The sequence below is a fragment of the Diceros bicornis genome, chromosome X (assembly GCF_020826845.1).
Source record: "Diceros bicornis minor isolate mBicDic1 chromosome X, mDicBic1.mat.cur, whole genome shotgun sequence".
NCBI classification, from domain to species: Eukaryota; Metazoa; Chordata; class Mammalia; order Perissodactyla; family Rhinocerotidae; genus Diceros; species Diceros bicornis.
In genome coordinates this window covers 102,777,604-102,803,521 of record NC_080781.1, presented here as the reverse complement: position 1 = coordinate 102,803,521, position 25,918 = coordinate 102,777,604, and the positions used below count along the sequence as shown (strand labels likewise).

Here is a 25,918-nt window from a genome sequence, read left to right as displayed (position 1 = left end):
TTTCCAACTTGATCTGTAGATTCAGTATGATATCAATCAAAATCCCAGTAATTTACTTTCTGGAAATCAACAAAGTGATTCTAAAGTTTATATGAAAAGGCAAAAGACCCAGAATTACCAACGCGATATTGAAGAACAGCAAAAAAACACGACCCAACATCAAGACTTGCTATAAAGGTACAGTCGTCGAGACAGTGTGGTGGTGTTGAAAGAATAGGCAAGTGGATCAGTGGAACAGAATAGAGAGCCCAGAAATAGACTCACACAGATAGAGTCAACTGATCTTGGACAAAAAGAGCAAAGACAATTCATTGGAAAAAGGATAATCTTTTCAACAAATGCTGCTGGAACAACTAGACATCCACATGTGGAAAAATGAATGTAGACACTGACCTTAAACCTTTCACAAAAATAACTCAAAATAGATCAAAGACCTAAAAGTAAAATGCAAAAGTATAAAACTTCTAGAAGATAACATAGGAGAAAATCTAAGTGACCTTGGGTTTGGTAATAAGTTTTTAGATACAACACCAAAAAACATGCTCCGTGAAAGAAAAAATTGATAAATTGGATTTCATTAAAAGTAAAATATTCTGCTCTGCAAAAGACACTGTTAAGAGAGTAAAAAGACAAGCCACTGACTGAGGGAAAATATTTGCAAAACATATATCTGATAGAGAACTTGTTTCTAAAATATACAAAGAGCTTGTAAATCTCAACAACAAGAAAATGAACAACCCAATTAATAAATGGACAAGAGAGCTAAACAGACACCTTACCAAAGAAGATGTACAGATGGCAAATAAGTATATGAAAAGATGCTCTACATCATATGTCAGTAGGGAATTGCAAATTAAAACAACAAATGAGACACCACTACACACCTATTAGAATGGCTAATACCCCAAATTCAGGCGACGCCAAATACTGGTGAGGATTTGGAGCAACAGAAACTCTCATTCACTGCTGGCGAGGATGCAAAATGGTACAGTCACTTTGGAAGACAGTTTGGCAGTTTCTTACAAAGCTGAACATAGCCTTACTATACGATCCTGCAACCGTACTCCTAGGTATTACACAAATGAGTTGAAAGCTTATGTCCAAAAACCTGCACACAAGTGTTTATAGTAGCTTTCTTCACAATTTCCAAATATTGGAAGCAACCAAGATGTCTTTCAGTAGGTGAACTGATAAACAAGCTATACATCCATACAATGGAATATTATTCAATAATAAAATAAATGAGCTATCAAGCCGTGAAAAGACATGGAAGAATCTTAAATGCATATTTAAGAAAAGAAAGAGGCCAGTCTAAAAAGACTGCGTACCCTATGATTCCAACTATATGACATCTTGGAAAAGACAAAACTATAGAGACAGTAAAAAGTCAGTGGTTTTCAGGAGTTTGGGATGAATAGGCAGAGTACAGGCTATATTTGGGGCAGTGAAACTATGATACTATAATGGTGGATATATGTCATTATATATTTGTCATAACACATAGAACTACACAAAACAGAGTGAACACTCATGTAAACTGTTTACTTTAGTTAATATTAATATATCGATATTTGATTCATTATTGTAACAAACGTACCACATTAATGCAAGATGTTAATAACGGGAAAGTCAGAGTGGGGTGAAGAGGGAATATGTGAGAATTCTCTGTACTTTCTGCTCATTTATTTTGTAAACCTGAAATTGTTTTAAGAAATAAAGTCTAGGGGCTGGCCCTGTGGCGTAGTGGTTAAGTGCGTGCGCTCCGCTGCTGGTAGCCCGGGTTCGGATCCCGGGTGTGCACCAACGCACCGCTTGTGAGGCCATGCTGGGGCGGCGTCCCACATAAAGTGAAGGAAGATGGGCACGGATGTTAGCTCAGGGCCAGTCTTCCTCAGCAAAAAAAGAGGAAGATTGGCATGATGTTAGCTCAGGGCTGATGTTCCAAACACACACACACACAAAATAAATAAATAAATAAAAAGAATAAAGAAATAAAGTCTATTAATTAAAAGAAAGAAAGAAAAAGACTGGAAGAACATTAGCAGAATGTTAAACGTGGTTATCTTGTGGTGGTGGAATTATGTGAGATTTTTCTTTCCTCTATATATTTCTTTTTTATTAAAGTATATTTTACATGCAGCAAAATTCACCCTTTTTAGTACAGTCATGCATCGCTGAATGACAGGGATACATTCTGAAAAATGCATCATTAGGCAATTTCATCATTATGTGATACAAAGTGTGCTTACACAAACCTAGGTGGTATAGCCTACTACATACCTAGGCTAGATGGTACTAATCGTATAACACCGTCATATATGTGGTCCGTCGTTGACAGAAACGTCATTATGTGGCACATGACTATACACCTAAAACTAATACGTTGTATGTCAATTATATCTCAATTAAAAAATTAATAATAATTAAAATTTTAAAGTTCACCGTTTTTAGAGTACAGTTTTGTGAGTTTTGACAAATACATTCTGTTGTGTAGGCACCACCATAATCAAGATATAAAGTAGCTCCATCACCCCCAAAATTTGCTCTGTACCCCTTTGTAGTAAAGTCCTTCCCCTACTCCATTCTTTGGCAACTACTGATCTGTTTTCTGTCCCTATAGTTTTGCCTTTTCCAGAATGAAGATAATTGGAATTATACGGTATGTAAACTTTGAGTCTGACTTTTTTCATTTAGCATAATGCCTTTGAGATTCATCCGTGTTTGTGTGTATCAGTCTTTCATTTCTTTTTATTGCTAATATTCCATTGTTTGGATGTTTATAAGTTCATCAGTTGAAAGATATGAGTTACTTCCAGGTTTTGCTGACTATGAATAAGGCCAGTTTAAACATTTATGTACAGGTTTTTCTTTGAACATACATTTTTATTTCACTCAGGAAAATACCTAGGAGTGGGATTGCTGGGTTGTATAGTAAGTGTATGTTTAACTTCATAAACTGCTGAGTTGTTTTCCAGAGTGGCATTTCCACCAGCAATGTATGAGGAAAGGTCCAGTTGCCTCACATCTTCATCAGCACTTAATATTGTCAGGTTTTTTTGAGTTTAGCCATTCTAATAGGTAGGTAGTGATATCTCATTATGGTTTCAATTTGCATTTTGCTGATAACTAATGATATGTTTGCTATCTGTATATATTCTTTGGTGAAGTGTCTATTCAAATTGTATTCCCATTTTTTAGATTGGGTTGTTTGTTTCCTTATTCTTAAGGAATAAGAATTCTTATTCTTATTCTATTCTATTCTATTGCTATTTTTGTCTAACCTTTTGCCAACACCACACTGTCTTGAAAACTATAGTTTTACATTGTCCTGAAATGATGTAGTGTATATCCTTCAGCAGCTTTCTTTTTCAAAATTATTTTGGCTGTTCTACTTCCTTTGCTCTTCCGTATACGTTTTTGAATTCTATTAAATTAATTAGATTATTAATGTTTACAACATATCCTGCTAGTATTTGGATTTGGATTGCATTGAATCTATAAATCATTTTGGGGAGAATTGACATCCTAACAATACTGTGTTTCCCAATCCACAAACAAGGTATCTCTCTCCATTTTTATAGGCCATCTTTGATTTGTTTCATCAGTGTGTTTTGTAATTCTCTGAGTGCAGATCTTGCACGTATTTTGTTACAATTATACCCCAGTGTTTCCATGTTTGTTGGGAGCTGTTGCAAATGGTACTTTTTCAAATTTCAATTTCTAATTGTGCATTATAGAATGTATAAATGTGATTAGTTTTTGCATATTGGCCTTATATCCTGCCATAGTGCCAAATTCTTACTGTTTGTAGTAACTTTTTAATAGACTCTTGAGGATTTTCCTATGTAGGTATCATATCATCTAGAAATAGAAACAGTTTTATTTTTTGTTTTCCAATATGTACCCATTTTACATTTTTGCTTACCTGATTTCCCTGGCTAGGATCTCCAAGAGTGGTGGAGTAGGCATCCTTGCATAATTCCCAATCTTAGGAAGAAGGCATGCAGTCTTTTGCCAGTCAGCATGATCTTAGCTGTAGGTTTTTTGTAGATGCCCTTTATCAGGTTGAGGAAGGCCTCTTCATAGTTTGCTGAGAGTTTCTGTCATGAATGGATGTAGAATTTTGTCAAATGCTTTTTCTGCATCTATTGCAATGATTACATTGTGTTTTCTTCTCCAGTTTGTTGATATGGTGAATTACATTGACTGAATTGTGAGTTAGCCTTGAATTTCCCAGATAATCCCACTTGCTCATAAAGTATTATCCTTTTTGTATATTGTTGGATTTAATTTGCTAAAATTTCATTGAGAATATTTGTATCTACATTCATGAGGGATATTGGTCTGTAGGGTATTGTTCTTGTAATGTCTTTGTCTGGTTTTGGTGTTAATGTAATGCTTACATCAAAGATTCAGTTAGGAAGCCCTCCTTCCTCTTCATTTTTCTGAAATGTTTGATACAATTCTCCAGTGAAGCCGTCTGGCCCTGGAGTTTTCTTTCTGAGAAACTTTTTAACTACAAATTCAATTTCTTTAAAAGATATAGAACTATTCAGTTTATCTATCTCTTCCTGAGTAAACTTTGGTAATTTGTGTCTTTCAAATAATTCATCCATTTCATCTGAGTTGTTAAATTAAGTGGCGTAAATTCATTCATAATATTCCCTTTTTATCATTTTAATATCTGTAGGATCTATAATGAAGTATTCTCTTTGTCCTTAATATTGATAATATGCATCTTCTCTCTTTTTATCTTTGTTAGTCTTGCTAGAAGTTTATCAGTTTTATTGATCTTAAAGAATCGGGTTTTGGTCTCATTGATTTTTTTCTGTTGATTTTCTGTGTTCAATTTCACTGATTTCTGTTGTTTATTATTCCTTCCTTATGTTTGCTTTTGGTTTATTTTGCTCTGCTTTTTCTAGTTTCTTAAGGTGTTGATTTGAGACTTATCTCCTTTTCTGATACAGATATTTAGTGATATAAATTTCCCTCTATGTACTTCTTTAGCTGAATCCCACTGATTTTGATATGCTGTGTTTTCTTTTCATTTAGTATGAAATACTTTCTAATTTCCCTTTTGATTTTTTTCTTCAACCCACAGACTATTTATAAGTTACCAGCATATTAAATGTAGTTGTCTTGTTGTGCTGGAATTGTGTGTAGTGTTTCTTTCCTCTGTATATGTTTATGTTCTTATTTTGTTCTTTTTGTGTATTTGTGAATGTTTTCCAACTTTCTACATTGAGTATGCATTACTTTTCTAATTAGAAAATAATCAATTAATATAAAATAATACTCTACATTTTGTAGCACTTTATAATTTACAAAGAGCTTCATTTAATCCTCCAACGTTTGCTTGACAGACATATAATCCATATTTCACAGATGTTGAAAACTGATATTGACAGAGTTCAAATGACTTGCTCACTGCTACACAGCTAGAGCTAGTTAAGACTCAAACCTAGATTTTCTGACTCCCAGTTCATCATTCTGAATAAGTTGGAAATAAATATTTGAAAAGTAAATTGGAATTTTTCTTGTGAGTAGTTGGAAAGAATCATTGAGGGTCTTTGAAGTAGTAAGAGATTTGAGACAATTATCGCAGTGTAGTTTTAATTTGAATCTCTGATTACCAGTGAGGTTGAACATCTTTTCATGTTTATTGCCTGTTCCCATTTCTTCTCTAAATTGCTGTTCATGTCCTTAGATCATTTTTCTATTGGATTGGTTGATCCTTTACTTATTGATTTGAGTGAATAAAAAATGTTCCAGATACTAATACTTTATTTATACTAATACTTTATTTTTTGAAAATATCTTCTCCCAGTTTCTTGCTTATCTACCTCTTCTTTATTCTTTCAATTTTGATCATCAGGGAAATGTCTACTGGAGAGTGTGAGGGAAATGAATGTGTTTGCTACAAGAGGAGTCTTGGTTTATTTTGACCTTGTATTATGGGAAACAAGTAGAAGAGGATGGGATCAGAAGACAAACCGCATGATTTGGAAATTCATTTACTAGTCATTTGTCAATATCTTAAATTTATTGACCACAGCATGCTAGGCCATGTAATAGATAGAGAGTAAAGAATAAATGTTGCCTACTTTTGGGGATCTTTGAGGAAATAAGACATATAAATTAAGACAGGTAACATAGTATATATGCTCAAGTAACTATGGTACAAAATAAGCTGTCGCTATCGAAGTTTCTATTTTAGCAAAGAGGAAGGAGACGTTACTTTTGAGTTAATTGGGAGTTGTTTACACAAGAAGAAGCCTGTAAGTTGAATGAGAACAAGGAGTGTGTGTATTTTTGCTCACTGTTTTATCCCCAGAACTTAGCATAGTGCCTGACAGAGTAAGTGCCCAAATATTTGTTTAATGATTGAATTATGTTAGCCTGTGTGGGCAAAACCATTTATAGGGACCTAATACAATGTGTTTAGCCCATCACTCCTATACCACCACCAGACATCTCTGAGAATGTTCTGATAGATCAGCATTTCAGACATTAGCTTGCATTTCCAAAGCAAGAGAACACAACCTTTTCCAAAAGGACACATGACTTGCTCCCTTATCTTACCATTATAACAGAGTGATAGTCAAGATTTTGGCTTCACTGTCAGGCAAACTTGGGTTTGAGTCTCATGTCAGTTACTTACTGGTTATATGACCCTTAATTTCCCTCATATATAAAATGAGACTGATAGTAGTGCCTACTTTACTCGGTCATCGTAGGATCAAATAAGCAAAGCATGTAAAACACTGAGCCTATAGTAGGGGTTCTATAAATATTCCCTATGCCTCTTCCCTTGATGTACACTAAAATGGATGGAACCTATGATTGCCTTTGGATGTTGTGACTTGGTCCATGTTTTCTAACAGGCATATTTTCCATCTCCTTCCTCACAGATTCAGAGACATACTGTGTGTTTCAAGACAAGAAGTACAGAGTGGGTGAGAGATGGCATCCTTACCTGGAACCTTATGGGTTGGTTTACTGCGTGAACTGCATCTGCTCAGAGGTACAATCCCTCATGGCATATGATTTCTCAGCTTGCTCCTCAGCATGCAGAGGTGCTTTCAGTACCCAGATGGCCAGGGAACATGGGTGTCAAAAGCATAAAGAAGTAAAGAAGCAGATCGCAAGGAAAAGTACACATCTCCTATCTTTTTTGTCTATTGCCTTTTGGCTGATTTTTTATGGGATCTCTGAGTATTTGCTATGGACAGGTACTTATGGTCTCTTAGCTAAATAATATAGGGCATGGTGGGAGAAGGCAGAATAGCTTGTTAGTGGGAGTGGGGGAAAAAGCTCAACATAATGCCTGGATTGTAAGACAAAATTGGTTTTGAAAACCATTTTCAAGGCTGGCCTTTAGAGAAGAGGTTAGGACAGATTATACACTGGTTTATTGGGAGAGTGTATTATATGTTGTCACAGCCAATAGCTGTAATTTGGATTGAGGTTGTGAAACCGTGGCCCTTACCTGGTGAAGATTAGAGTTCTTTTGGCTTGGCCTTGGTTCCTGTCCAGTCATCAGAGAGGCGTTTGGATGATTTAAATGCCATCTTTGTAACAGACAAAGCAGGTAGTCCCATCTTCTTTCCGTGACCTTGACCCAGGACCACAGCTATGGTCCATCTTTCTGAACAAGCCTCTACCATCATATACTAGGCCAGGGTTTCTCAACCTCTGCACTATTGACATTTGGGGACAGATAGTTCCTTGTTGTGGGGTCTGTCCTGTGCATTGTAGGATGTTTAGCAACATCCCTGGCCTCTACCCACTAGACGCCAGTAGCACCAACCGTAGTTGTGACAACCGAAAACGTCTCCAGACATGGCCAAAGTTACTCGGGGAGCAAAATGACCCCTGGTGGAGAACCACTCCACTAGGCCAATTGGGGAGAAAGGCCTTGTACTAGGCCTTGAGAATTGAGAATTATGAACATACAGAAAATTTTCAAGACCGACCTCTCACTTCAGACTCCATGGAAGAACTGAAACTCCTTGCTAGTACCCAGGTAGAACAGGAGCAGTCACTTGCAAGCCTGATTATTTTGCCTTTTGAGCAGAAAATTGGGCTTTCAGAATTTTGAGCATGTGGAAACCTAACCTTCAGGCAACATCAAGTGGTATTAAGAGGCTGCAGGCCTCTAGGATCAAGACAGACCAAGTTTCACCATCCCTGGCTCTGCCACCTATCAGCCATGTTATGTTGGACGAGTTACCTAACCTCTCTGAGATTCTTTCAGCTTCTTCTTTAAAATGGATTAGTGATATTTACCTATTTCATAAGGTTGTGATAAGGATTAAATTTACTAATCCATTTCAGTCTCTTGAAACAGTGCTCGGTCGCAGTCAACATTCAAGAAATGTTAACTGCTGTTGTCATCACCATCATCACTATCATTATGGTTATCATTATTTTTATTAATCTGTTAACTCTAGAACAGAATTCAGTATAAAGCATTAATGGGGAATCAGTTTAGACCTCAGCCAGGAGGAGTGGTTTCTGATATGCTTTAGTGATCTCACTTCAGGATGATACCACCTGGCTCTGAGGAGTGTGACACATAAGGAGGCTCTGTGGTGTTTCCAAATGCAACACTCCAAAAATTTATCCTAGAAGGTACATGAGAAAAGAAAAAGGTTTGTGGGAGGGTGATTCAGATTTGGATAAAAGAAGCCTGCTTCTTTAAATGGCCAGGGATGGTATTAAATAGAGCGTCTGGGGACTTATTAACTGCCTGGTATGGCATGATTGTGTCATATTCTTGACCCAACACATTGGAAATGGACAGCTAACCCTTGGGGGCTGAGGCTTTTCCGTCTGCAGGGCAGTGAAAATGTTAATATGATCCCAATGCTAACAGCTTAAGTGCTAGGCATCTTCTCTTTCTCCATCCTCTTCATCACCCTCTTCCCCAACAAGAGCCTGACAGATACAAGTAACCCTTGCTTCAAATGAATTATGGATGGAAAATATTAATGCAAAATTGATTTCCAAAGTCTTCCTTTGTTTTAGCAATGGTTGAGAGCTTTCAGAGCTAGGGATCTTATAATTGTAAATCAGACAGAGACCCAGTTGCCCCACCCAGGCATGCTAGCTAATCAGTTCAATTTCAAACTCTAGCTTGTTCTTTAAAAATTTTCGACTGAAAAAGGAAATGAGGAGAGGAGGCACTCAGCCTACTCGACCAAGGCAGAGGCATACGGAATCCACGATCCATGTGCTAGGGATATTTCCTTGCCCAGTGGTGGGTAGCAGCTCAGGGGACCCATCATTTATTATTCCTTCCCTTCCATGGCATTGGGCAGGTGATTATGAAATCAGACGAGGCTCTTGCAAAAGATGTGCAGCTAGAACTGGGGAATGGTAGAAATACCACAGACCCAGGCCAGGAGAAGCCTCCCACAATTAGTGGAAGGCTTTGAAAACTGGAGCAGTAGTGATCCAAGCCTTAGAAAAATATGCCAATAAGCTATCAACGAACCCAGTGGAGGTGCCAGTGATGAGAAAAGGAAAGAAAATGCTGATTTCATTCAGTTTCTAGGGAATGCATTATTCACTGTCTGGGTGAGTCCCTGCATGACTATTTCCCAAACTGGCATGATCCCAGTGACCTTTGAAAGACATTTATTTTTTTCTTATTACCTCCTCTCTTTCAGAACGGGAATGTGCTTTGCAGCCGAGTCAGATGTCCAAGCCTTCATTGCCTGTCTCCCGTGCATATTCCTCATCTGTGCTGCCCTCACTGCCCAGGTGAACCAGTTCACTTCTTTCTTTCCCAGCTGTGATTCTCCTTCCTCCCTCTTCCACCCAACCCACTCCATCTCCCTAATTCCCCAGAAGGGAAACTCCCAGACAGAAATAACAATAGGACTCTTTTAGGCAGCCCATACTGGCCCCTAAATACTGTTTATAGCCCAAGAGGGGCACATTCTAGGCTCTAATAAGTTACTGGATACCAAGTAACAGATTTTCATTGGGCTTTTAATCATTTGAAGGTGGATGTCAAGTGGGGGAAGGGAATTGTGGCCCAGAGATTTTCTGCCATAAACAGCCTCTTCTTGCTGTGGGCAGCAGGCACCAGGGGAGTTGTAGCATGGCGGCACGTGTCCTATGCAATTAGTGCTGGAGTTGCATCCAAGCATAGCTTCTAAATGATGAGGAGCTGTTCATAAATCAAAGGGGCTGAACAAGCGAGGTTTATGACAGTATAAAGCTGCCTGCCTGCTGAATGGTCACCTCCTCCAGACTGCAGAGTTATTATGTACACATTGTTAAGAGCGACTCTAAGGGGAGGCAGGCAGAGACTTTTTCACAAGGCTGTTAGGACGTCTGTTTTCATGGTTTGCGGCTAGGGTGTTTGTCTGAGGCAGGGGCTCTGTCAATGACACTTTGTTCACATCTGCCTGAGGCCTGGCTCCCACACGAGAGGCGTGCAAGCATGGGGTGATTCAGAGAATGCCTGTGGGCCTGACAGCTGTCCTAGGAAAAGCTAAGTGACAGTCTTGGGATCTGGGCAGTAGAAGCCTTGTAGTCCTGTAAGTTGATTCTGTTTCCCTCTAGGATGGAGGTTCTTGAGTTAGGGCCTGTAGGTGAGCTATATGGGGTCAGTGAACTCTTTAAAATTGTTCTCACTTTTTAGTGTAACTATGTGTACATATAAATTCCTTTAAAGAGGAGCCGTGGCTTTATTGGTGTTCCTAAAGGGGGTGTATATGATCCTAAAGACATGAAGAACCACTAGTTTAGGTAATAAATGGTGCTTTCTTAAGTAATAAGGAACCTCCAGAATGAACACGAGAGACACCAAAAGTGTCAGCGCAGAAATGGTAGGAATGGAGCTAGGAATGAGGTTCAGTGAAAACTCAGTTAACTGAAATGTTACAGGAATGGAGTTTTTGTTTAATGGAGAAGAAACCCCCAAATGCTTTTTGTCACCACCTTTATAAAGTATACTTTCCTGCAGCAGTAAATACACTCTGGTGAAAACAGGAGATTCTTTCCCAGATTGCAAAAGATCATGCCATGTCACGGATCTATCATTCTGAGTAGTGGTGATGATAATATATGCTTCAAGATGTAAGAGACTGACTCAGCATATGATGAACCTAAAATTTGGTTTTTGGAATCAATCCCTATTAGGCTTACTATTTTCATATGTGTCGTTTGCTTCTTCTACTTAAACTGGATTGCAAGGGTGTGGTATGGGGGGAGTTCTGGTAGAAGGGAGCAGTTTCTGATAAAGAAGCTAGTCTGGAGAGTTTTTTTGTTTTTAATCTGCCAGGTTGCTTGTCAAGTAGCCTTATAAAAGCTTTTTTTCCAGAAGCCTCCAAAGGTGGTCTAATGTCATAGGAATTTATCTAAACTGCTATGTAGTTATTATTCTTCCCTAGGAAGGAGGTTGAGGCGTGACTCAGACACAGAGCATAGGGTGGAAAAGCACAGAGTGGAGTATGGCTGTCATTCACCCCAGCTGCATAACTAGAAGCAGGTATTGAGAAAAAGGGAAAGTATAAGCTAGCAGTTACTTTGAGAGAAAAAGAAAGTATTAAAAAGATTGAGGTCATAAATCCCAAAAGAGAAAATTGAAAGAAATAAACACATTGTCTTGAAGACTTAAAAGCCCATTTTATGGAGTGTAGAAACCGGCTGTTCATTTTCTCTTCCTTCTAGTTCTTGCAGGTCACTTCCTCGTGAGTTCATTTTGCTTCTTGTTAACTATAACTTAACAGTTCTTTCTTTGGGTAGTGGTACTAAAGTTCCCTAATCCTTATATGCAAAAATGTCTTTATTTCGCCCTCATTCTTGAATGATAATTTGGCTGGGTATAAAATTATAGGTGCATGTTTATTTTCCCTCAGCACTTTGAAGATATTAATAAATGGTTTGTTGACTTCCTTTGTGGATAAGAAGTCTGCTGTTTGATTGTAGTTCTTTTGTAGGTAAGCTGTTTTCTTCTTCTAGCTTTTAAGATTTTCTCTTTTTCTTTGATGTACACAACAAGGTGTGTAGATGCGTGATATATTTTTATTTATCCTGCTCAGCCAAAGGACTCAAATTTCTCTTCGATTTTTAGTCATTGTTTTTGTGAAAATTACTTCTTCCCCTTCTATCTTTTTTCTCATTCTCAAAGTTGTCTTTGGTGTATGTTATTGCAGCTCATTTAATTTATCCTCTGTGTCTCTTAATGTCTCCTTTATTTTTTCCATCCTCATGTTCTCCCCATAATGATATATTACTTCAGTTCTGTCCTCCAGTTCATGAATTCTTTCTCCAGCCTTTTCATGTGTACTATCTAGGCCATCTGTTGGGTTTTGTTTGTTGTGTTATTTTCAATAACTATATTTGCCCCCAAGTTTTTGAATTATATTTTAAAATTTCTGCATGTTGCTGTTTTATAAACTCTTGTTATTGTCCTTGGCATCTTATTCCCTTCTTTATTTCTTTAAGGTATTTAAATATTTATAATCCATTTCAGATTGTTCAAATATCTATATCTTTTTCAGGTGTGAATTCTCACTTTTGTTGGATTTCTTGACAGCTTTTGTTAGTTCTGAATTTCACCTTGTTTTTTAAAATTTTTGTCTAAAAGCTCGTCATATATGGAGGTTTTCTCTTGCATAAGCCTTTCCTTCCTGGTGGGATGGTTATTTCAGGCCTTGTAGTTGGCTTAGCTGTAAACCAGGTCATATATTACTCTCTTAGCTTGGGGTCCCTCATGCTTGGATGGTCTTATTTCTGCCTCTGCTTTCTTGTGCAATGCTAGTCCCTGATAATGATGTTGCACTGGGACATCAGCTGCAGCTGCCTACCTTGGGCAATCAGTCCATTTGAGGGAACCAGCTTGGGTGGGCAGAGCAATGTCAGCCCCTGTTTACATGTGAGCAGTGTGACTCTAGTCTCCAGCTGTACACAGGAAGCCACTTGCAGGCCATAGTTCTTGCTCAGCTGTCTGGCCCCAACTGTCTGTATCCAGTCCCAGCTGCCAGTGTACCATATGGCTTTGGCCCCCATTTATTGCTGTACTTTCCTTCTATGTTTTATTCCACAAAGAGCCTCTTTTTTTCCTGAGCATGATTTTGCAGTTTTAAAGTTTTATTTATTTATTTATTTATTTATTTATTTGTTTATTTATTTATTTATTTTTTGTTTGTTTGTGAGGAAGATCAGCCCTGAGCTAACATCCATGCCAATCCTCCTCTTTTTGCTGAGGAAGACTGGCCCTGGGCTAACATCTGTGCTTATCTTCCTCTACTTTATATGGGACGCCGCCACAGCATGGCTTGACAAGCAGTGCCTCGGTGCATGCCTGGGATCCAAACCCAGGCTGCCAGCAGCAGAGCATGAGCACTTAACTGCTATACCACAGGGTCGGCCCCATATTTATTTATTTATTGTTAATTTTACTTTTCATCTCTCACTCTTCTTTGATTGGAAAAGGGCAGGGAGTTTTCTCAATTACTCTCTCTCTTGTATTGAACCAAATTGCAAACCAGCTATTCTTTCTTTCTATTGAAGGTAAAACAACAGTAAATGGGTTTAAACCATACCAGAGAAGAATGAGTTTGATAAAAGGATGACCTTTGGGACACATTGGTTGGTAAATTCTAGAATAAATCCCTAAGGAGAATTTTGGTCTCTTTACTGCGTATTTCTGGAAATAAAAAAGTAGCCACCCACCTGAGATAGAGTTGGCACAGTTCTGCTTTGAGACAGGGCAATGACTGTGATGACTCCTCTGTATTCCTTCCACCCCGGTGATTATAAGGTATGAGGAAACTCATGCCTTTAGGGCCACAGGAATTCTTGGTCAAAGGAAGGGGCTCTAATTTTCTGTCTTAACCCAATGGAAGGAACTGTGATGAAAATGTCCTCGCTTAAAAATAGAAGATTTAAAGCCAAGATGATGAACAAGCTCTGTATCAAAAAGAGAAAACAAACAAGGAAACCATATACCCAAGATTTTGGCTTGCATACTACCCTATAGCAGTATTGACTTTGGGGAACATTCACCTGGATAGTGATGGACTCAGTGGGAGGGGCCTGCAGGCCATGCCTGGAGCACACCTTCCATTTGAGGAGACAGAGGAGCCATCGCCTCCCTGTTTGTTTCTGTGTTTCCCATGGCTCTTGCTTTCTAAACTCCCTACCTCTGAAGTTTCCAGGGTTCCCACCTGCATTTTAGGTTTTCTCCTGCAGCTCCTGCTAAACCGTGGAAATCAGAGTATGCAGACTGCTTTTCCAGAATTACCAGAGAGAAATCTATACTGATTCCCATGAAGAGCAAATGAAAATTTTTTTTTTTTTTTTTTTTTTTTTTTGTGAGGAGATCAGCCCTGTGCTAACATCCGCCAATCCTCCTCTTTTTTTTTTTTTTGCTGAGGAAGACGGCCCTGGGCCAACATCTGTGCCCATCTTCCTCCACCTTACATGGGACGCCGCCACAGCATGGCTTGCCAAGCAGTGCGTTGGTGCGCGCCCGGGATCCGAACCAGCGAACCCCGGGCCGCCGCAGCGGAGCGCGCGCACCCAACCGCCCGCGCCACCGGGCCGGCCCCTGAAAATTTTTTCATCAGCACTTCCCCTAGTCTTTATGGCAGAGGTCAAGTCTTGGTCACATACCACAGGGCTCTACTGGACCCAAAGAGGGCTGGTGCTACCTGGAGGCTAGAACATTCTTGATGGAAAAGTCAGGACTGCACAGAAGTCAGAAAGGTCATTAAATCCACCCCAGTCTCTAAGCAGGACTCTCTATATTCCCTGTTAATGTGAGATTTCTAGAAATGAAATTCCATATCTTCTCTTTTGGGGAAGTGGAGTGGTAAAAGGGGGGAGGAGAGAGAAAGAATATGACTTCTTTTCTTTTGTTCTATAAAATGTGTAATTTTATCATCAAAAGAAGACTTTTATAGTGACCAGGAACCTAAATCATAATATTATCTAACAGTTTTTTTTAATGGCCATTCTTAATGAATTTGCTATTCAGGATTAATAAATTGGGCTTCTCTTGGAGATATTCTAGCATTCTTGGGTCATTAAAGAGCTGTTATACAATTGCCAAAATATCTGATTTGATCTGTTACCAGAGACCTAATCCACAGTGTTCCCTTTTGGCTAGGTGTGAAAAAGTTTAGTTCTATCATATGGTTTTATTAGGGACAGTGACAGTGTGGTTTTCCAACAGAGGCACCCCTCACCCCAGCCTTTTAAATTCAAGGTAGGTTAAGGAAACGACCTTTTCAGTGACGCACTATAGTCTGTGTTCCTGTAAGAAGAACCTGGAGGCCCTATGCCATTTCTCTCTGGACAGTAGTTGTGTTGTGAGCTAGCTAGTGAATACAGGCATTTCTACCATAATGCAATGTATGCATTTCTGAAAATTCTCACATTCTGCAAAACTGTACACTGAAAAATAACAGGACTTAAGGAAAAAATAGGATTGGAGAAAACAACTGGAAACTTATGAAAATTTATAACCAGAGTACTAACAAAAGGACTATACTAATAAGATAGTAGCATGATTTAAAAAGGCATCTTAGATTTCTAATAAATACAAGAATATTGCAGTAAGTATAGACTTTACCACCTTTTAAAATGGTGACATTAGCTTGAAGGAAGTGGTTATAAGGAAGGGTTGAGGCTGCTGAGTTATAGAGACAAGAGAAAAATACACAAAGATCCGAGAGAGAATCATGTAATAAGCACTTATAAGACAGAGCATATGGCCAAACTGAGCCAAGAGGAAGAATGTGGGGTGAATGGGAATAGGATAGAGTACTGTATTCCTTCATGGTTTGCTGATTTCAGTTGTGTTATTGTACTTGGCATTCAGCTGCTGTCACTTGATGGTGCAAAATGTTAATTTGCTAGGAAAAATCAGGTATGAACCAATGCAATTTCTATTTTATACCAACATCGTTCTCTTATTTACCACTCGCATATGAACAAGTTTGGATTACACAAATCTATACTCTAGCAGAAACAGACTATAGAAGATGAGGTAGATATATGGCATTTGGCCTTTGACGGTGTAGAGTGAGGGTTGCAAGTCACTGGACCGCTCTGAACCTGTCTTTTGGTCTGTAATCACTGAGCTATCTGCACATTGTGTTTCTCTTGCCTCCTATCCCATACATTTATGTAAAAAGGGGCTGTGGTTCTATGACTATGTCTGTGACTTCTAGTGTTAACAGTAATCAAGCAGACTGGCCTGTTTTGCTCCTTCCAGTTTTTTTTTTTTTTTTTTTAGGGAAGAAGTTCAGGGGGGTTTTTTTATGTTTTATTGTAGTAAAGTACACATAACATAAAATTTGTTTTTAAAGTGTACAATTTAGTGGCATTAAGAACATTCACAGTGTTGTGCAATCATCACCACTAACCTAGTTCCTGAAATTTTTCACCACCCCAAAAGGAAACCCTGTGCCCCTTAAACAGTCACTCCCCATTAACTTCTCCCCTCGCCAGCCCTTGGCAACCACTCGTCTGCTCTCTGTTTCTATGGATTTGTCTATTCTGGGTGTTTCATATAAATGGAATCATACAGTATGTGGCCTTTTGTGGCTGGCTTCTTTCACTCAGCATAATGTTTTCAAGATTTATCCATGTTGTAGCTTGTATCAGTACTTCATTCCTTTTTATGGCTGAATAATATTCTCTTGTATGGCTAGACCACATTTTGTTATCCATTCATCAGTTGATGGACATTTGGATTGTTTCCACCTTTTGGCTATTGTGAATAGTGCTGCTATGAACATTCATGTACAAGTTTTTGTGTGGCGTGTGTTTTCAATTATTTTGGGTATATACCTGGAGTGGAATTTCTGAGTCATATGGTAATTCTATGTTTAACCTATCGAGGAATAGCTTTCAAATTTTAAAGCTACCCTATCTTCTTTTGGTTCATCACTTTGAGTATCTGCTGCTTGCCATCCTCATGGTTGCTGCTGATTCCTGCTGTTGCCATCATCCATGTCTGATCTTCATTGCTCTCTCTTCTCTTCTTTTGTTCTTTTCTGAATTCTGTATTCACTTGCCTCTTGGATTTTATTGAAAAAGGTCAATTCTTTAAACAGTAACAGCCAATTAGCATATTATTTTGCTTTGGTAAGGTGACTACAGTAGCTATAGTGTGCAAGATGATCAACTGGGGGCCATTTCTTTGCCTGATAAAGATTAGTGTATTAAAACAAAACAAAACAAAACAAAACAAAAGAAACCTCTTTTTGGGTCCAGAGCTATCCAAAAGCTTGAGGATTCTGGAATGATGGTCTCTGCATAGCAGAGATTTTACTTTATTGTTATTGTTATTATTTTATCATTGTTAGTGTTCTTATACTGATTGCTGAGAGGTAGCCAGAGATGTTCACTGTTGATCACTAGACCCTCCATGTCTACACTGTCTGCTGTCTTACATCTTACACCCCTTTCGCTGTCTTCCATGCTTCATTTCCATTATTTTCCTCATACACTTGGTCCTTGAACACCGTGCAGAGTATGAAGGGTTAAAACTTGCAGGGAAGTAGCACCCAACTTGCCTCCTGCCAGGTGAGGTGTTCTTTGTCTCTAGCAAACTGTGGTGATTTAGTTGATTTTTAAAAAGAATGTGATTTCCTGTTAACATGCTAGAAGCCCTTATGTCATATAAGAACAAAACTTTTAGGGAAACTATGGCTTTCCATCATGGTAGAGCAGAACTCTTCCATTTCTTTCAATGAACATTAACCAAAGCTGGCCCCACACAAAGGTGAAGAAGGTAGCACTTCATTGAAGGATACTGAGAAGCTCCATTTGTCCCAAATAAATCTTCTATTTGCTTTCTATATTTAAGAAACCTCTACCATTATAATCACTTTTCTGGGTTAAGGCAGTGTTTCCCAAAGTTTGTTGCAAGGAACACAATTTTATGGGATGATAATAGGATTTACTATGGAAAACATTTATATGGTCAAATAAACGTGAGAGTTTCTGGAATAGAGAAAGCTAAACAGGTTTCTTTTAATGCAGGACTTCTCAGAGCCTTTAATATATTAACATTTATTATGAATCTATAAAAAAGTGTATGGGATGCAGTATTTTCCAAACTCATTCAGCCATAGGCCCCGTCTTTTGTAGAGCACTTTGCAGGATTAGTGTTATTTAATACATGTTTTAGAAAGTGTTGGATGATGCCGTTTAGTTTCCAGAACTTATTTGTATTAGAGCAATAAGCTATTGGTATATACAGTATCTTAATTTGGAGAAATTCATAGTGTAGCAGGCCATTTTAGAACAAGACCCCAAACTAGTGTTACTCAAACTATCGTGTGCTGAAGAATCACCTTAGGGGATTTGATAAAATGCAGATTCCCAGGGCCTACACTAAAAATTCTCATTCGGTTGGGCAGCAGTGGATATTCTGTGTTTTAAACAAGCACCCCAATGAATTCTGATACAGTTGGACTGGGGACTATACTGTAGTAATAGGACCCAGGGGAGATCTTGATAAAATAGGTCAAGAGCACTGCCTACAGAGAGCAGTCCTGGGTGTGATCTTGGGTTAGAGGGCCCTGTGCATCTGCAGAGGGCTTGGGGACAGCAGGACAACATTGTTTCTCTGATAATGGGGAGCATAGGCTCCCCAGAAACATACTTCGACTGTGTGGCACTTCCCCAGGACCCACTCTGCAGTAACGTGAGCTCATTGTTCCATCTGGCCCGCCTCCCTGCTTTCCCAGAGCTCCCACCCATAGCCTTTCTCTTCTGCCATCTTCCATATTCAGAGCCCCTGGCTGTCATGTCCAGAAAAAGGACCCTCTGTAGGGAGCTCCAGCCTCTACCCCTCCCATTGTCCGTGACTTGTTGTTGGCGAGAAATGAATGGCATTTCTCGGAATTAGCCCAGGAATTTCTGCTGATAAACAAATGAAACTCTCAAAGGGAAAAGCAATCAACATAGTTTGAAATAAAATCAGTGTTTTCAGCTTAGTCTGTTTTCAACTTAGTTTGAAATAAGAGTCACATCTAGGGTATTTTAAGGAAAGAATTACTAAAATGTCCTTTAGTGAGCTTTCTTCCTAGTTGCAGGGCTGACCCTTAAACCAGAGCCTGCTTTCAGAGTAAGTAGAGCAAGAGATTATTACCTTGATTTCCCGTGACCTGTGATTCCTAGACCTGTTCAGCTAGCATTGTGTCAGCCTCCTCCTCCCCCACCCCACTTCTCTGCTAAGTTGCCTGATACCTGAAATGTTATCATTATTACAGCTTTATCTTGTGAATTTAGGCTTTGATTTCTGATACATTCATCTATCTTTGAAAATGGTAACTCTTATTAATCACTTTTAATTTAATGTGCACACAGGATCTAGAAAGCCGAATTTGATGGTAGAGAGTGTGTGGGTGAGTGGGTGGTTGGGGGGAGATCCCGAGGCTACAAGCCTGGGTACCTGGAAGAATTATGGAGGTGTTGAATAAGGAGCCCAGAGAGTCAGGCTTTGCCTTCCCCCCAGTCCCATGGAGCACCAAGTCTCTCTGTAATATCAAGGATAAGTTCTTTATTCGTGGTAGAGGACACAGTGATTTCTAGGATGAGTTGCCAGCTCTCAAGTTTTTCACTTTGGGGTTGTGAATTTAAAACCAATATGTTCCAGAAGTAACCAAATAGCCTTGCTATCTGTTGCCTAGAGCCAAAAGGTTTCACTTCAGGGTTTTGGATTCAAAATGCCTGTAACCCAAAAGGTTTACCAGATTATTTGCAGCCACTAAGATAAATAACAGTCTTTATTAGAATGATTTTCATCTGATTTTTGTATTTAGGTTTTTACAACGTCAGCTATTCCCTAAAAGTGATTTTAGAAACTGGCAGAGTTAGGGTGTCAGTTATTGAAATCTGTTCCAAAATCCACCTCCTCACAGGACTCCATTTTTGGCCATCAAAGTAGTGTATTTTATAAACGTCTTGATGTGTTGTCTTTTGTCTTTGCCACATATGCGCTAAGACCCAGAGAGTGGGAAGTGGTTCAGCAATAGATGTGTGGCTGCTGAGACAGTTTTTTTTGTTTGTTTGTTTTTGTTTTTTTTTTTAGTTGTACTCCTTGAATTGGAGAGAGGCTATGAAGTATATGTATTATATCTTGTCTGCAGGAGGGGAAGGAAGAGGTTGGTTGGATTTTTTTTTAATTGGAGAGAAAGGGAAAGACATCAAACTTGGGAGTAGAGGTTACTTTTAAAACATAAAGATAAGGGAAGTGTCCCTGCAAGCTGTGTTTGCTTTTCTTTAGCAAATTTGTGCAGCTTTGATTTCTCCACATTCACAAGATCATGCCTTCAGGGATCTAGGGCCAAATCGGAGTCCACACGCACCATCATACCTTTTATATGGTGTATTCCTTCAGTATTTTATTAGGAGGGAAATGGGGGTTGAGGTAGAGGGGCAGGGAAATTTGGCATTCTTTCTTCCTTGCTTTGTTTCTTTGTTTCTCTTCCTCTCTCTTCCCTCCCTCTCTGCCTCCCTCCTTTCTTCTCTTCTTTTTTTTTAATCTCTTTTTATTTTTTTAAAATTTTTATTGCAGTAAAATATGCATAACATAAAATTTACTATTTTAACCCTTTTAAGTGTACAGTTTTGTGGCATTTAGTACATTTACGTTATTGTGCAACCGTTACCACCATCCATCTCGGGAATTTTTTCATCTTCCCAAACTGAAACTCTGTCCCCATTAAACAACTCTGCATTTCCCCCACCCCCAGCCCCTGACAACCATCATTCTACATTCTGTCTCTAGGAATTTGACTATTCTAGGTACCTCATGTAAGTGGAATCATATGATGTTTGTCCTTTTATGACTGGCTTATTTTACTTAGCACAGTGTTTTCAAGATTCATCTATTTTGTAACATCTCTTTCTTTTTTAAATGGGAGGGAGAATGGAAAAAAATTTGAGAAGCGGCTAGTGCTAGAGATGAGAAAATGAAGTCAGGAGACAACTAAGGAGTCTTAGAAAAATCTAGCGAATGTTGGTTTTCAAAGCACATTTTTCATAGGGTGAGGAAGACTCCAGAGACCATGCTGTCTTGAACAGTGACAGCCATGAAAAGCAGTAACTAGCAGTAATGACTGTGTGAAATGCTGGGTTTTGAAAGACAGGCGTATTCCTTATTAACGTTTCCCATGGGGTTTCAGAGAGCACCATCCGGCATGAGATTATTACCGGCAGGTTTTGTCATCTTTTGGAGAGATCCATAGAGGTAGAATTCTGTCCCTGTTTTCCTTTATCTGGAGAAGTACATTTCCCAAAGAGCCTCCTCTGAGTTTGCTTTCTGAGGGAAATCATGTCTGGAGCCATTCAATATGGTTTTATTAGAGAGATTATTAAAGGATCAGAGTATCAAACCTATGAGGCAATGTTGAAGGAAAAGTGTAATTACTGAGCCTGGTGAAAGAAAGACTGAAGGGACTTCACCGATCTTCAGAAAGATAAATGGGACTTAGAGGATGCTGATCAGCTTTCCCCTTCCATCTCCAAAGGGGGAGAGTGGACAGAAATGAGCTGCAGCATGAAAAAGATAGGTACAAGAAAGTACTTCCAGGCATGGGTAAGAGGAGGAGAGGTCTTTTAAAAGTCAATATATTACAGCTCAAGCTTCACACTGAGTAAAAGCAAGACACACATTAACACACAAATGTATACAATGCAATTCAATCAATAGGAAGTTCAAAACAGGCAAAACTAAACTATATTATTTAGGGAGGTGCACAAATGTGATAAAACTGTAATGAAAAGCAAGGCAATAATTGTCCTAAAAGTCAGGATTGTGGTTACCTCCAGTGGGGAGGGACAGTGCCTTCTGGGGTGTTGGCAGTGCTCTCTTTCTTGACCTGCATGGTAGTTACAGGGGTGTTGCTTTATAATCATGAATTTGACTGTACATTTATGTTTTAGGTATGTAAATTATATTTTCCAGCATAGTGTATTTTTAAATGACCCTACATTTTCATTTGTTTTGGATGGTTATGATTGGAGGCAAAAGGTGACCAGAGGACCTTTAAATGTTACAATCAAGCATAGGATTGTGTATGTGCATATGGTTATTTGGGGGGCTGTTATTTTTTTTAGTTGTTTACGTTATTTTGGTCTTCTTGGTGTTTGGATTGGTTTGGTGGGGTTGGGGGGGTTGTTTGTTTGTTTGTTTTTGCACAAAGCGGAGCAGTACCAAAGCCTAGAGAAGGATGTGCTCTCTGTCCTCCAGGTATGCCCTTGGAATTAGGAAGAAGGCATTTGGGGGCATTTGGGGCTTTGACTTCCAGCCTCCAGGCTGCAGAGTGTACCAGTATGTTGGCATCTGGATGAAGCCTTCTGGCTTCAGGTCTATATCACTGACCGGAGAGCCCATTTGGCTTCCAGAATCAGGACCACATTTGGGAAGGAGAGAGAGCTTTGGTCCTATGGGATATGCATTCCCTCCCCGCAGGTGAGTGCTATTATGGGGGAGAGGAAGGCACAGGGTCAGAAAAGATATGAGGTTTGACCCTGCTTTCCTCCCAATTCACTGTGGGACTTCCACAGAGCTGGCTAGCCTCTTAGTGCCTGTTTTCTCAACTCGTAAAATGAGTGATAATTCCTACCTTTTCCTAAAGTTTGTACTGACAGTGAAAACAAAGTTGATGTGGGAAATTGCTTTGAAAAGTATAAAGAGGTATACATCAGCAAGGCGGTATACAGCAGGGGAAAGAAGGAATTTAAATCTCGAATCTTCAGTTTGCATCATGAAGAGAGAATGTGGGCAAAGCCTGAAACGCTGGCATTTCACTTCTTGTTCCTATAGATCCCAATGCCAGCAGCCGTGTAACCAGGCACTGACCGTATGGCTCCAGCCTCAGGGAAAAGTTGTGGGAGGTCTAAAGGAAACAAGTGACAAGTTTAGTGAGTGTCAGGCAGAAGGCATGAAGTAAATGGCATCACCTCTGCCTTTCCTTTCTGTTTCCTTCTGATCAAACTTTCAGAAGTGCCCTGAGTGAGTGTGCTGCTCAGTAATGCTGATGTTCTCAAAGCAGAGTGAGCCCTTAGCAGAAACATGGGGTAATGCTGAGAATGCACTCAGGGACAAGGTAACAATCTCTGGGATGCCTTGAAAGCTTGATGACGATTTTTTTTTTTTTTTTTGCTAAGCCTGACCCCTTCCCCTGCATCGAATCATAAAAACGTTGAGCAGGATTCTTTGCTCTGTACTGTTGCGTGTTGATTAGGTTGCCATAATTCCTGTTAGCAGGCCAGCACTGCTTGAGTCTCTACTTTCTTCCAAATTCATGTTCTGGCTGGAGCCTGTCTTCCAGCACCTCATGCAGGAGCACAGCATGACCCTACTGCAGGGCGCCTCTCAGACCACCAGCCTCAGGGAAAAGAGCCATTGCTGTCATGCTGCTTCCCATCCCAGGAGGATCAGTCCCCCCCATCTCCCAAGGCTTTGGAAATGTTGGGGAACTGTTGTGATTATCACAGTGATTGGGGAATGTCCTTGGTATTTAGTGGGCAGGAACCAGGGATGTTAAATGTTCGACAGTGAGTAGGAACACAATGCAGTGAAGAAGTGTCCCACCCCAAATTCCGGTGGCGACCTTACTGAGAAACACTGGACAGCAGCCTTACCCAGAGAAGCCCAGGGAAGGGAATCTCCTCCCAACCAGAAATTGATGCTGCAGTCTACTCATTCATGCATTCACTCACTTACTCATTCGTTCATTTCACAAACTTTTACTGGGTACAAGCTTTGGTCAGGTCCGATGTATGGTGCTGAGGTTTCAGAGTCCTTGCCTCAAGTTGCTCACAGTCTAGTGGGGGAGACAGGCATAATGACATCATTAAAACATAATGTGATGAGTATTTTGGTAAAGATGTGGACAGGGGCTGGGCAGGCAGAGAGGGGAGAGAGAGAGAGACACTCTACAAGAGCCAGGAGCCAGACTCCTCAGAGAAGAGTCAACATCTGAGCTGGGTTCTGACAGACAAATGGGACTTTGCCAGATGGAGGAGGGGGAGGAGAGAGGGCACGTGCAAAGGCATGTGTGGGACTGAGACTGGAGTAGGTGTGGTCCGTGCTGGTGGGAGGAGGCTCGAAAGGTCAGGTTGATGGAGGCCCAGTCTCAAAGGACCTCATACTTCCTATGGTTAGACATTATTTTGTAGAGCCAGCCTACTGCAAATAGGGAGTAGGTGAAATTTGTCTTTCATGCTCCTAGACATCTTTTTGCACCCATTTTCCTCTCTGTTGGTCCCCCACATCCTCACCTCTCTCCAGCCACTCAGCTCTCGCATAGAAGCTGACACCTGATGGGAATGAGGCTGGCTTACCCCTTCCAGGGGGTTTCACTCTTTATCAACAGAAAGGTGAATGCTTAACTAAAAGAATTCCCTATGGATAGAATTCTAGGTGTCAGTGGAGAGACTTTGGGGAGGGGACTTTGAAGAACTGAGTCCTGAGGAGACAGCACAGAGGGGCTTAGATCAGTTTACACACTGCTCGTGTGAGCGTACATGAGGTACGCTCATGTCTGAGTGGGTGAGAGTGTGTGTGTGTGTGAGCGAGTATGTGAGGGGATAACAATAGTTCCTACCTCAAAGGACTGTTGTGAGAATTAAATGAATTAATACATGTAAGGGGTTTAGCACCATCCCTGGCCCATAGTACGCCCTCAATAAATGCAAGCTCTTTTTTATTATTTTAGAATACAGGGCCAGAGTTCAGTCTGGGGAAGTGGGAACATGCTGGCCGGGATGGAGATGAGGATTTTATGCTAAGATTTAGTGGCTATGTCTGGCTAGTTTGAATATGTGCGTAGGCCACATCCTAACGCTGGGACAGTATAATTTTTTAGCATGTGGCTTATCAAAATGTAAATTCTCTCAAGTGTAGCATTGAGCTGTAGCATTATTTTGTGTACATTTGGGTTTACTTTCTCCATCTCCATTCGGAGCACATTGGGCAGGTGGGAAGCTGTTGTTTCACAGGCAGTGCAAACCTGCCTTGAGGCCCAGGTCAGCAGTTCTGTCCTCATGTGTGGGAACACAAAATAGAAGAACCACAGCACTTAGGACCAGAGCCAGGGAGATGCATTAGAAAGAAATTAACTTGGGAGGGGCTGGGTGAGGAAACAAAAGTCTTAGCTTGAGAACGAAGGAGCAAAAAGGGGGAAAAAAAAACAAAACTGGGAAGGACAGGATACATAAGATCATCCAGCTGCCCCCAAACTGAACTTACAATGTTTTCTGTGTTCTCTTTGGAGGAGGGGTTGGCTTGTCCAGCATTCAATGGAAACTTGTTGATTGACACTGAGTTGGGCACAAGTTCAGTGTGAGCGTGCCTTCAGCTATTTATTTGATTTTTTAAAATTGCACCCTTTGCAGTAAGACTGTTTAGTTTCTCCTGGCGCCCTGGGGCAGTGAGTTTAGATTGTTAAAATAGCAGCTATTAACACTCTCTGTGTTATGACACTGTCCTCCCTGCCCCCCTGTAGAGGAATTGGGTATGAGGTTGTTTGACAAAAGTTAAATTCTCCTCACCCCACAGAGAGAAAGGGAGAGTCCTCCTCTGAGTCAGAGCACGTTTGCTTAGTCCTCACCCCAAAAGCCTCCAAGTCTGCCTACCCCTCACTGTCCCCACTCACACACACGTGACCCTCACAAACACACACTCCACCACACTCACTCTCACATGCACTGTCACACACTCACACCCACACCCATCCCACGAGCTAGAGGAACCCTGGGGAGCCCTTGTGCCTGTCTTGCTGTTCTTTTGTTTTGCTTTCCTTTATTTGTTTTGTTTTGATTTGAAATCAGTCTTTGGGATTAAATCGGATAATTTTTTTTCATGTTATTAATAGTGCTGTGGAGGGAGCATGTAAGGACTTTCTTCTCAGTCCTGGCCATGTTC

General features: G+C 40.0%; 1 protein-coding gene across 8 annotated transcripts in view; it reads left to right on the top strand.

Moving 5' to 3' along the window:
• Window positions 1-25,918, top strand: part of CHRDL1 (chordin like 1) — a 113,704-nt gene that overhangs the window by 21,149 nt on the left and 66,637 nt on the right. For all 8 annotated transcript variants that reach the window (XM_058536510.1, XM_058536515.1, XM_058536512.1 and 5 more), the window contains exons 3-4: window positions 6,912-7,024; window positions 9,675-9,768. In XM_058536510.1, coding sequence (XP_058392493.1) covers window positions 6,912-7,024; window positions 9,675-9,768 — 207 coding nt within the window. The remainder of the gene's footprint in view (window positions 1-6,911; window positions 7,025-9,674; window positions 9,769-25,918) is intronic.